The 12,485-nt window shown below is 38.9% G+C and overlaps 1 protein-coding gene across 1 annotated transcript in view; it reads left to right on the forward strand.

Annotated features, from left to right (window-relative positions):
• Positions 1–3,612: 3,612 nt before the first annotated feature.
• LOC121863685 (rho GTPase-activating protein 19-like) overlaps positions 3,613–12,485 on the forward strand; it is a 61,536-nt gene continuing 52,663 nt past the window's right edge. Inside the window, exons 1-2 of the mRNA XM_042362427.1 lie at positions 3,613–3,741; positions 7,219–7,359. Coding sequence (XP_042218361.1) covers positions 3,731–3,741; positions 7,219–7,359 — 152 coding nt within the window. The 5' untranslated portion in view covers positions 3,613–3,730. The remainder of the gene's footprint in view (positions 3,742–7,218; positions 7,360–12,485) is intronic.

Here is a 12,485-nt window from a genome sequence, read left to right on the forward strand (position 1 = left end):
CTTAGTGAGGCTGTCTTACTGCCCCCTGTATATGACTTGGGGTCACACTGGACCCCTGATTTATATACAGTCTCTCCTCGACGGGGCTCCGGACTGACGACCAGGTCGTAAGTCGAATTGGTCGAAGTCGAAAATGCGAAAATAGTACATAGAAATTCTAAAATGAAATATGGTACAGGAAAAGTAATCAATAATGAAAAATTAATAAAGTGTTACTTTGCACTTACCTTTAATGTAGTCAGCTGAATGCACATGGGGCCTCAATAATTTTTAATTAAACATGGAGACTACATAAATTGGATGAATCAGATGAGGAGACAGGGCTGGGTGGGTCATCAATTTTGCTTTCTTCAGACAGGCTAACATACTTGCTTGTTGAAGGTATTGGATCATCTTTAGGGAGTGAAGAGGCAGCAGTGGTGGGGCATGAGGAGACAGCAGTGGGGGACTCCTTAAAATATATGTCCAATTTAGACTGCACAGTTTGCATTTTCTTTTCATTGTAAATCTCCCTGTAGCAAGCAAGTTCATCTTAGATCAGTCTGTCAACTTTTGCAAAACATTGAACATTTTGATCCATTTCTTCAAACGTTTGCATCCCCTTATTAATAGTAGCAAATGCCTCTGCCTTGTCCTTCAAAATTGTTGATATCGTCGAGTGAGAGAAGCCTAGGTCACGTGAAATTGTTGCCACCGTTTTTCCATTTTCATATTGCATTTTTATTTTCATTTTCATCTCAAAAGTATTTGACTGTCTCCTTTTCTTCTCAGCACCACGAGAACTCTCACTTTTACGCTTGCCAGCCATTTTAAAGGCAATCAGAAACGAAAATTTTGTCAGTACACAGCGCGATCACCAATAACAACGACTGCCAAACACCAACTGAGCAGGCTACGGGGTTGATGCTGTACACCACGAGGCGACCCAGCCCACATTGTCGTATGGGGCCGAAACGTTTCAGTACTAGAAAATACTTACTGTAATTTGAAAAATATTTTATACGACTACGGCGGTTGTGTGTCCGGGTTGTCATAAGTCGAGTAGGTCGTAAGTCGAGGAGTAAAACGAGAAACATGTAAACAAAATAACAGAACATATGGGATTAATTGAAATAGAGACTGGGCCAACTCCCAAACTCCACTTTTTCTGGCACAATACGTACCTTGCAGTAAAAATTACATCATAATTTTATGATGGTATTGACACACACATAATATCTAAATGCAAAACTACAAATCTAAAGGTGTTTAACACTTACGTTAGTAGAAGAGATGGGTCGGCACACATGGATGGCGGCTGGTTACGAGGCAGATGGGAGATTAGTGGCCCTCCGGTGAATCACTATCACTATTCACAGAGGTTTGCAGGGCCTCCCTGACAAACCCCTCAAAGTCCATATCCTCACTGTCACTATCACTGACTTGGGCTGGCTGTGGTTGTGGTGGGACACACGGCTCCATAATTTTCGACAGAAAGTTATTAGACAGTTCATGCCGATGCTTGACAGTGTCTTTGTCAAGGATGAGCTTGATTTTCTCCCCCAACTCGATGACTTCCTTCACATAACCATGGCTTGGTCCAGGTAGTTCAAGGTTTCTCGGGGGTGGTGAGGGTCCAGCGGAAGCCATTGTGAGGGGAAATAGCGGGCACAAGAGAGAACAGTATACGCGGAGAACTGAGAACAATGAGACTGGCCCGGCTAGGTCAGCGACTTCTTCCCTCTGGTGGCAGGGCACGTCATGTTACATGATACCAATCACAGTTAGTGGCGGAGGTAGGTAAAGATGCTGGCCCAATCACAGTCCGATACGTCATATGATGTCAGCGATAACGTAAGAGCGACCTAATGCGCACCCTCATGGCGCCGCTTCCCGCGTAAATGATGGATTGAACTGCTTAACTTAAAATTTTCATTCTGGCAAGGTGCCGCGTAAATGACCAAACGTGTAAACAAAATCCACGTAAATCCAGACTATACTGTATCTTGCTTGATCCATTTTCTTCAATGTACTGTATCTCCAGAGATAGCAGCTACCTCAGGTATCATGTGAAAACTGATGAAAAATATATACCTGTAATCAGAATATTGCTCATTGCCACCGAAAAATATATACCTGTAATCAGAATATTGCTCATTGCCACCTTGTTATCAGTTAACTGGCCTGAATCTGACTGTACAGTACAGATGTACCCTGATAACCATGCATGTAGGGACAAAAGTCACTGGTTAGTGAGTCAACATATATTGAAGCAATTAATTCCATAAAAACATAACAAATTCAGGGGGTTAGGAACCAGCCACCCTCCAAAAAGTCCCATCTACCCTTGATATAGCTTTTTCGTGCACATTGTCAAGCAAGAAAATAAAGCAGACATATAAAGCAAGCATAATAAACCTTAAATAAGAAATGTAAAGCATAAATTGAGACTTATGGACCTGTGTTGAGGATGATAGAGATGGTCTAGGATGGCAAGTTCAAGTCTCTATCACTATTTGCTAGTCCATCACCACCCTTATTATGCCTTATTACACCTTATCACATGACATCACATCAAGCTACAAGATGAACTATCACTGGGGCGTTTAGGTATGACTGAGTAACACACAAAGTCAGAGACACATAGTAGTGTAAACATGAATTCACACCACGCCACTACCCACCAAATTCAGAAGAGCTCTGCTGCTGCTCTCCTGATCGTTGGATCTCAGGGTATCAACGAAATTTGTGGGGTATTTCCCCTACATGTCATCGGTTGCGGGGCGTCGGTTTTCAGGGTATACCTGTACAGTAGTGTTGGTCCAATGTTGTTATATGTTTTATTTGGGTTTGTTGGGTTTGTCTTGGTTTTATTATAACATACAGTACTGTACTGTACTGTACTGTACTCACAATTGTATATTTTCCATCATTATTCACCACTGCATCATAATGGTCCTTTTCCATTTTAGGGTCTCCATATTATCTGTTAAGGTGTAAGAGGTACCACCACACCAACTTGTGCCACACAATACTGTACAGCACCACTACTAATATCTACCACACAGCAGGCAAGTACAGTACAGCAAAACATAACACTGCTCTACCAGCTTTTCACCACAATTTTCCCTTAAGTTTCCTTTGACTTGTTTTCTGGTTTTGTCATTTGTTACATTCTAGGCTGCCGATGCTTCACACTGTTGCAGTCTTTTATGGCTAAGTGAGGCTATGTTAATGAAGGCTTTGTCTTCACATGCGTCATCATTTTTTATTTTTTTTTGTTTTCTTCTGTAAATCTCTCTTTTTTTTTCTCTCTTTTTTCAATATAATTTTACAATACTTTTCATGATTAGAGCTTCATTCAAGAGTTCTTTGATATTGTCACCAGGTTTCTTTCTTACTCTTGGTAATTTTTTTTATTCCCTCAGATGTTTGTACTGATGTTGGTTCATTATCTCCCAGTACAGTACAGTACTCGGGGTACACCAGTCAGTGTAGAGTGAGGTCCTCCCCAGCTCCACTCATGTTCCTAATTGTACTCAACAAGACCTTAACAGTTAGGTCATTAATGCTTTTGGTGTGCTGTTCATAAATAATTTATATAATTTTATTTTTTATTTCAGGATAATTTGCTGAATAACAACAACAATCAACACAGTGACTTAGTATTGGTAAACTTGAGGTTGGCAGCACTATTGTACTGCCAGGTCTCTCACCACCGTGCTTGTCTAATATCTCACTCAGCGACTTCATGACTCAAGGGTAATGCTTAATGAAGTTACTATGGCTACTTTATGGTCACTTATAAGTTACTATTACTTTATGGTCACTTATAAGTTACTGTGGCTACTTTATGGTCACTTATAAGTTACTGTGGCTACTTTATGGTCACTTATAAGTTACTATTACTTTATGGTCACTTATAAGTTACTATGGCTACTTTATGGTCACTTATAAGTTACTATGGCTACTTTATGGTCACTTATAAGTTACTGTGGCTACTTTATGGTCACTTATAAGTTACTATTACTTTATGGTCACTTATAAGTTACTATGGCTACTTTATGGTCACTTATAAGTTACTATTGCTACTTTATGGTCACTTATAAGTTACTGTGGCTACTTTATGGTCACTTATAAGTTACTGTGGCTACTTTATGGTCACTTATAAGTTACTGTGGGTTACTTTATGGTCACTTATAAGTTACTTATACTTTATGGTCACTTATACTGTGGTTTTATGGTCACTTATAAGTTACTATTACTTTATGGTCACTTATAAGTTACTGTGGTTACTTTATGGTCACTTATGTTACTGTGGCTACTTTATGGTCACTTATAAGTTACTGTGGTTACTTTATGGTCACTTATAAGTTACTGTATTACTTTTATGGTCACTATAAGTTACTGTATATTTCTTTATGGTCACTTATAAGTTACTGTGGCTACTTTATGGTCACTTATATTAATTATGGTTATTTTATGGTCAATTTCATAAGTTACTGTGGCTACTTTATATTCAATTTATAAGTTACTGGCTACTTTTATGGTCATCTAGTGCCATTGTATACTTTTATGGTCACTTATAAGTTACTGTTTCTTTATATCACTTATAAGTTACTGTATTACTTTTATGGTCACTTATACATTGTGGCTATGGTCACTTATATAAGTTACTGTACTTTTATGGTCACTTATAAGTTACTATTGCTACTTTATGGTCACTTATAAGTTACTGTGGCTACTTTATGGTCACTTATAAGTTACTGTGGCTACTTTATGGTCACTTATAAGTTACTGTGGCTACTTTATGGTCACTTATAAGTTACTATTACTTTATGGTCACTTATAAGTTACTATGGCTACTTTATGGTCACTTATAAGTTACTGTGGCTACTTTATGGTCACTTATATACTATAATACTTATATTCATGTCACTGTATTACTTTTATGGCTCAATTTATGTCACTGTATTAATTTTATATTCACTTATAAGTCACTGTATTAATTTTTATGTCACTTTTATAAGTTACTGTGCTACTTTATGGTCACTTATAAGTTACTGTGGCTACTTTATGGTCACTTATAAGTTACTGTGGCTACTTTATGGTCACTTATAAGTTACTATTACTTTATGGTCACTTATAAGTTACTGTGGCTACTTTATGGTCACTTATAAGTTACTATGGCTACTTTATGGTCACTTATAAGTTACTATGGCTACTTTATGGTCACTTATAAGTTACTATGGCTACTTTATGGTCACTTATAAGTTACTATGGCTACTTTATGGTCACTTATAAGTTACTATTGCTACTTTATGGTCACTTATAAGTTACTATGGCTACTTTATGGTCACTTATAAGTTACTATGGCTACTTTATGGTCATTTAAAAGTATGTATTATATTTTTTCATTAATGTGCTGTACCTGTGTAAAAAAAATTCACCTCATGAAGTTGTTTACATGGACTAACTGTGTATGGGAGTGGGGACGATGTAGGCTCTGGGGGTCACATTTATCATTGTAAATATAGTGGAGGTCGCCATAGCATTGGATCTACATTCAAGAAAATAAAGCTCATATATACTGTACTGTACAGTTATTGGATGTACAGTTTTTTATGTTGAATGTAAGTACATGTATGCAACTCATTTTATGTAGAAATAATTATTTAACATTTTATTGGCATTTGTTTGCAGGAACAGTGTCTGTCTTGGGCCTAACCTAACCTAACCTAACCTAATCTAACAAACAAGCCGTACTCATAGCCAAATATTGGATGGGTACCTGTGCGAGTTTATGCGGCGCCAGCATCACAAAGGGCAAAATTTTTACTAGCTTATGTTAAGCATGATTGACCAGCACTTGTGATTCATAGACCTGTAAGTCACAAATAAAACATTTCCGCAAAACATGAGTTTCACATTTAAGGTTGGCACAAAAAATTGTATCTTAAATGCAAGTTTAAAAAATTTGGAACATAGTCAAATTTTTTAATAAGACCCCCAGTTATTTGCAGTTTTACACATCTAACTGTTACCAGTTACATACTTATACATTTACTCTTGGACAGGACGTGTGTAGTTACCACAGTGAGAAGACTGGCTCTCTATCCGGGCCCGGTCTGGGGTAAATACACACGTCCTGTGCGCGACAGACTCGGGACAAAAACTCAGTTCCTCTTTCAAACTATAAAGTTTTTCAAATTATTACATATTTTCATTAGTTGCACTGTCACAATGAATCCCAAATTCACAATTTTCAAATAAACCCTTGCGGGCTCCATAATATGGTTCTGAACTACAGCTGTACTGTACTGTATACAGGTTCTCATATCGGGTACTTACTGTATATACTTACTGTACCTGTTTGTCAGTACAGTGCAGTACATACTGTGGTGCCAAAGTGGAAATTCTGGTTTAGGTTTATCTGTCAGTGTGTTTAACGTCTTCACTACTGGATGCCACTTTCAATGTTTTATTTGGGTAATGCCACATGATTTATTCAGCACAGAGGCTTCATGTATATAGGGGGTTAACTCTTAAATGACAGGAACTGTTTAAGTAGAGTGTTTGCTTTGATGGGGATAAATGAGGGTTTTAAAAAATAGGTAAAGTGCAGTAATAACATAACAACTGATTTTCTTTAAACAGTTCAAATTAGTACAGTAGTGTTATCTCCACCCCCCCCTCCCCCCGCCCATATATTCGTGTTTTCTTGGACTTTCACGTTTTTTTGGACTGGGGTCTGTCCCAATTAGTCCGATTTATTAAGGTTCTACTAATTCCAATATTATAAGTTAAGTTTACTGCCACACCTCCCCGTCAAGAGCTGTAGTGCGGTGTCCTTCGTGACTTACATTTAAAGAAACACTGGTAAACCCAACAACCCCCGTCAACAGAAGAGGGTGGTTAAAACTGCGGGCGTAAGACCCCACCCCTCGTACTACAGTGAGCAAGTGTAAAGAAAATTACCTGTATAGTGTACAGTATTGCCTTGTTGAACACTCATTCATCTTCTTATTGGTACATATTTGTTATTTCTCTTTTAAACAATTTGTCCTGGTATTACTGTAAAAATTTAACCGCAGACATCAGAGTGGCCTTTGAAACGTTGAACATGTAGGGTTATAAGGAAATGCCTCCCTTTGTATTAAACTACTGTATTATGGATCATATTGTTGAACTTTGAAGGTGAAAAGTTTGAAGGTGTTGTAATCCATTGTTGACTTACAGGATGAATACATCACAGCAACAGAAGGTGGATGGGGACAGCATACAGAAGCAGTTGTGGCACCTACGTTATGAGGATCCCACTCAGTACCACACACTCGTCAAGATGCACCTCTCCTTTGCAACAGACCTCCCCACAGACCAGTAGGACCTTTGATAACTTTAATAATGATTTCTGGGACAGTGTTGAGACTATGTTTTAATTTAGAATACAGTGTCACATTACAGGGTAGTCATAAGACCATTTATTTATAACTGTAGTGAGGAATGAGGAACAGTGATATCCCTGTTAGCTGGAACAATTGGTGCAGAATGAGAGATTTCCGGGTAATGAGACGACTCTCTCAAAGCCGGAAAAAAATCCCTCGTCCCCAGAATTTCCGGGTGATGGAAAATGTTCTCGGAAGTTCCAGAATTTGCCCATTACATCTCTCGAACCTTGAAAAATATCTCCCTTCCCAGGAATTTCCGAAAAATGCGCCTGATTTTTACCTCTCAAACCCGGAAAAGCTCCCCCATCCCGGAATGTTCTGGGTATTGGGAAAATTTTTGTGGAATTTTTCGGAAAATGTGCCTCTCGGAAAATCATTCCCAAAGCCGGAATTTTCCGGAAGTTCCAGCTTGGGGAATGTTTTCCGAGAAAATTTCAATTCGAGGTATTGGAGAGTTCTGGTTTTGAGGGATTCCACTTAATGGAGATATTACTATTTATCTTGTAAGTTTACTTATAACTGTAGTGAAGGATGAGGTAGTACCTCATCCTTCACTACAGTTATAAGTAAACTAACAAGATAACTACTGTACCTCATCCTTCACTACAGTTATAAGTAAACTAACAAGATAACTACTGTACCTCAGCCTTCACTACAGTTATAAGTAAACCAACAAGATAACTACTGTACCTCATTGAGGTACAGTAGTTATCTTGTTAGTTTACTTATAACTGTAGTGAAGGATGAGGTACATGTTTGGGCTGGGGTTTGATATCAAACGATCTCACTTGTTAACACTTGCCTGAACAAGTGTAGAGTAGTCGCTGGTACCTTTGATGAAGCTGGGTGAGATAATAGGTAGTCTCACGGCGTGTCACCTTTGATACAGTCGTAGTTTTGAGTCGTTGAGTTGAGTCGTCCAAGCCCACCTGGGTTACACTTGTAATTATCTTAGCTTGTAAGTATACACAAGTGTATACAGGTTCTATTATCTTCATTTGTTATTCCTTGGTTTAATGTAAACACACGTGGTGATTTTCTAGTTATATTGGATGCTCTGGTAGTTACAGAATTGTTTGTTGACAGACTACTGAGCATTAGCTATTAGCTTGTAATTAGCTGATAAAATTAGAGAGAGATACAGCCTTGGGAGCTATGCTCACACACGTCTCTTTGGTACGGTGTCTGGCTGTGAACTGGTGAACTGTGTGAAACTGTGAACTAGGCGAACCTCTCTCTCTGCTTGTAAGGGGGTATGTAATCTATACGTCAACACAGAGATAAGAGGCTACACTTCACAGGCCTACTCTCACGGAGGCCTGGAGACATATATTTATGGGTTGTAACCTGAATCTGTGTGAAACTACAAATGTTTATGTGTGCTGTTCACCCTAGGAGGTGTGACAGAACAAATGCTTATGTAGCTTTATGCTCAATAGTCTGGGTGATAGAATGTATATAATGAATATATGTCCTAGCCCATATTTATATACTGATTGATAGGGGCTAGAACATCGCTCGGCTACCACCCACCGAGTTCCACGCGGTGTAAATCCACGCAGATAAGCCCTATGTGTACCTAACCTTGTTATAATGGTGTGTGTGCTTTAGCTAGGCTGAGATCTTCAACCTTATGTAAATGGTGGTTGAGATTCAAAGAACTTGCCTACGGTGCCTTTCTAAAATGTTTCTGCTCGAACAAAATATCTTGCCAGGGTCTGCTTGATTCACCAACTGAGATAAATATTTTGTCATTTGACTAGGAGACAATTTCTTACCATCCTGTGATGAGAATACATAGGGGCCTCGATTAGGGAATCTGGTGAGCCATTCCTGAAGATTCCTACGTAACTGGGCACAATATATGTGGAACCCTTGTCTCATCCATTAGCCATTTTATCCTAGTAGGTTGAACTTGAAAATCCTCCCTTGCATTTTTTCTTAGGATCTCCGCAGGAAAAAGGGTGACATCTTCCTCAGAAAATAACAAAAATGGTGGATTATTGGAAATTGAAACCAGTTCACTGATTCTCATACCTGTTGCAATTGCTAGAAGGAAGGCTGCCTTCTGGAGCAATCTGTCCTGGTTCCGATTTATATTATAATTAGGCCCCATAAGAAATTTAGTAACTTTATCTAGAGACCAAGGTGGGATTCTCTTAGGCCGAGGGGGTCTCTGAATGAAAAAGGACGATCTGAGCATTTGATAAATTCTTGGGTTCAAAGTAATATTAAAACCCCACACCAGAGGGTCAACCAATGCTGATTTATATGATGCAATTGTAGATCCTTGAAGGCCTTTAACTCTGAACAGAAAATCTAAAAATTCTAACACCACTTTTTCCGACAATGTGATTGGAGTCGCTAATCTGATAAATTATTTAAAAAGTTCCAAGCTTTCTCATATTGCATAGAAGTTTGGGGCCTATGACCTGCTATCACTTGGTTAACTATATTGGATTTACCCAACAATCTATTTAAACATCTTTTAAGAAACTCCAAGCATGAAGTGCCAAGGATATCTCAAACTGAGGGTGCAGTACCTGGTCTAGACATCCTTGTTGCAATTTAGTGGATGCGGGCACCAGTCCAACAGATCCAGGCACCATGGATGTAGGATCCAATATGGTGCAATTAAGAGGACCAAATATCCTCTGCCAACTTCCTAAATTTGAACTCTTCAAGCAACAGTGCAGAAGCAACTGGTTTTTCAAATTTATTTCAAAAGCTTATGTCAGCATATTTTGGAACTGACAAATACTGGGAAAGTTTATATAAGGAACTGTTTTTGTCATTGCATTGGAACTTCAAAAAACTAAACTTGTGAGCATTCCTATCTGAGGGAGTGAATGTTAAGTGTTTCAATATGTTAGCCCAGACTTCATCTATTTCAGAGATAATTTTTGGACAAATATCAGGCCAAGAAATTGTAGTGTCAGCTTCTAAAAACAATGAATGAAGACCCACAGTTGCCTTGCCTTCCTGTCTCTTTGTAAGTGCTGAGAGATCAGGAAGTTTAGAAACATTTTCATAAAATACCTGAATAAGGAATCCACAGACTCAGATGTGGTAGAAAACAAAGAAGACTTAGATCTTACCAATGTTACCCAAGGCCTGTTGGGATCATCCTTACACTCAATGTTCTCCATCAGCTTAGTGGGAGTCGACAGCAGCCTGTTTCCACTCATAGTAACCAACACTTTTGCCCCAGGTGGAAGAGGTTGCCAAAATGGGGACAGGATGAAGTCAGTCTCAACAGGTTCTCCCTGCTCCAGTGACTGAACACTATGATTAGAGCCAACTCCCTCATCCTGATCCTGAAATCCACTAAAATTGGGCTGACTAGGTAGTTTCTTGCAACCTTCCTACTGCCTCATTATCTTGAATATCCAATAACCTACTTTTCTTAGCAGAAGCAGGTTGGTCTAACTGGGAATTAAGTCTCTTACCTGTCACCCATAATTCTAAACTTTCTGCCAACTTGGGATCTTTCCAGTGTTTTACATTTACAAATTTACTCTTCAAGGCCTTAGTCCACCTATTTTTAATTTGGATCTTCAATAATTCCTTCTTATCTCCTGCAGCTTGATTAATTAAAAAAATTTGATCATAACAAACTGTACAATCCAATGGTGAAAACAGGTTGTCTGAGACACAGCTGCTATGAATTATGCAAGCCAAATGAGGATCTAACTTGGCAATCCAAGTGGCTCTACATCCTTGATAATTACATGTAGTATGGTCCACTTGGGTCCTGGGTGAAACTACTACTACTGAATTCACATCCTTTACTGACGGACACTTCCTTGTGTGTAGTGTATGAGCTGAGCTCTCCAGTCTTTGTAGCTCCTCACTCAACACTAGTTCCCCAGGGACAGTTCCATTGTTTCCTCCATCATCTAGCAGTCCAGACAACTGTCCTTCATCCTCCTGTTGCATATCACTCATCTAAACTAGGAGGAACACCATGAGTCACATTTTGTATCATCATAATAATACAAGGCAGATTACTTTTTCTCCCAAACATAATCAGTACGACTCATAACTGTGATATTTCAGAAAGTTATTTCATTTAATATCTCTTATTGTTATATGAGTCACCAGTGTGACAATCATAAACACTAACTCACTATATCATACACCTCTCCCTCCTCTTACCTCAAATGTCCCTTAGCTTAATGAACTTTGTTTCTTAATCGAGCTAACATCATTTTAGAGCACTTACATTTTGAGGGATCACCAAGTTCTCTATTTGTTGCCAATCAGGGTGACAGACATCACCGCTTCAATTAATCATGCTTGAGCGATGGTGCCTGAGTGAGCATCAAGTCACCCGGAAGGGTTGACAGTGCTGAGCTGCTACCATAGCGCTCCATTAGCTAACATCATTCACCATTACTCTAGCAAGATGTATTGGGCCGAGAATTCCACCCTGAATGGTTCTCATTTAACCCATACTGAGGATACAAGGTTCATCCCAACATAAGTCTAGATTGCAAGTAAGACCGGAAGGTCAGCGTCTGGAAGGATCACTAAGACTAGCAGCCTCGCTACAGTTTGGAAGGGCAAAAAACTTCATTCACTAAGTGACTTGAATGCAGAGGATATTAGTCACTGATGATTGACTGTCTTCCTAGATAGAAGACGAGCCGCAGTCGCCATGCTTGACCAGACCGTATAAAAAATTGCCCCAAACATAATATCTAAGAGACATAATCAAAATAAAAGTCACTCGATTTCCTCACCGTGCTAAGATATATAAATACCCAAAATAAAATCCTTATGGCACTTAATATTTCAGCTATTACAACACAAATTAGCAAAGCCTTCCTTGTGCGCGTTTACAGCTGATTCGCCAGGCAAGAAGATGACGGTGGCAGTACGTGTGATGGAGGGTGAGGGAGGGGGTTTTGAGAATTGCAATTAAATGCCAGGTAGTGACGTGTCCTCCTAATATTACATATTTAAGCAATTAATAGATGTTTTAATTGCCTGTATGTTGGCTTGGCGAGTTAATGCAAGGCATTTGCATACCTAGGTATAAAGCTCGACGTCGCA

This window comes from Homarus americanus, unplaced genomic scaffold, assembly GCF_018991925.1.
Source record: "Homarus americanus isolate GMGI-L3 unplaced genomic scaffold, GMGI_Hamer_2.0 scaffold11028, whole genome shotgun sequence".
NCBI classification, from domain to species: Eukaryota; Metazoa; Arthropoda; class Malacostraca; order Decapoda; family Nephropidae; genus Homarus; species Homarus americanus.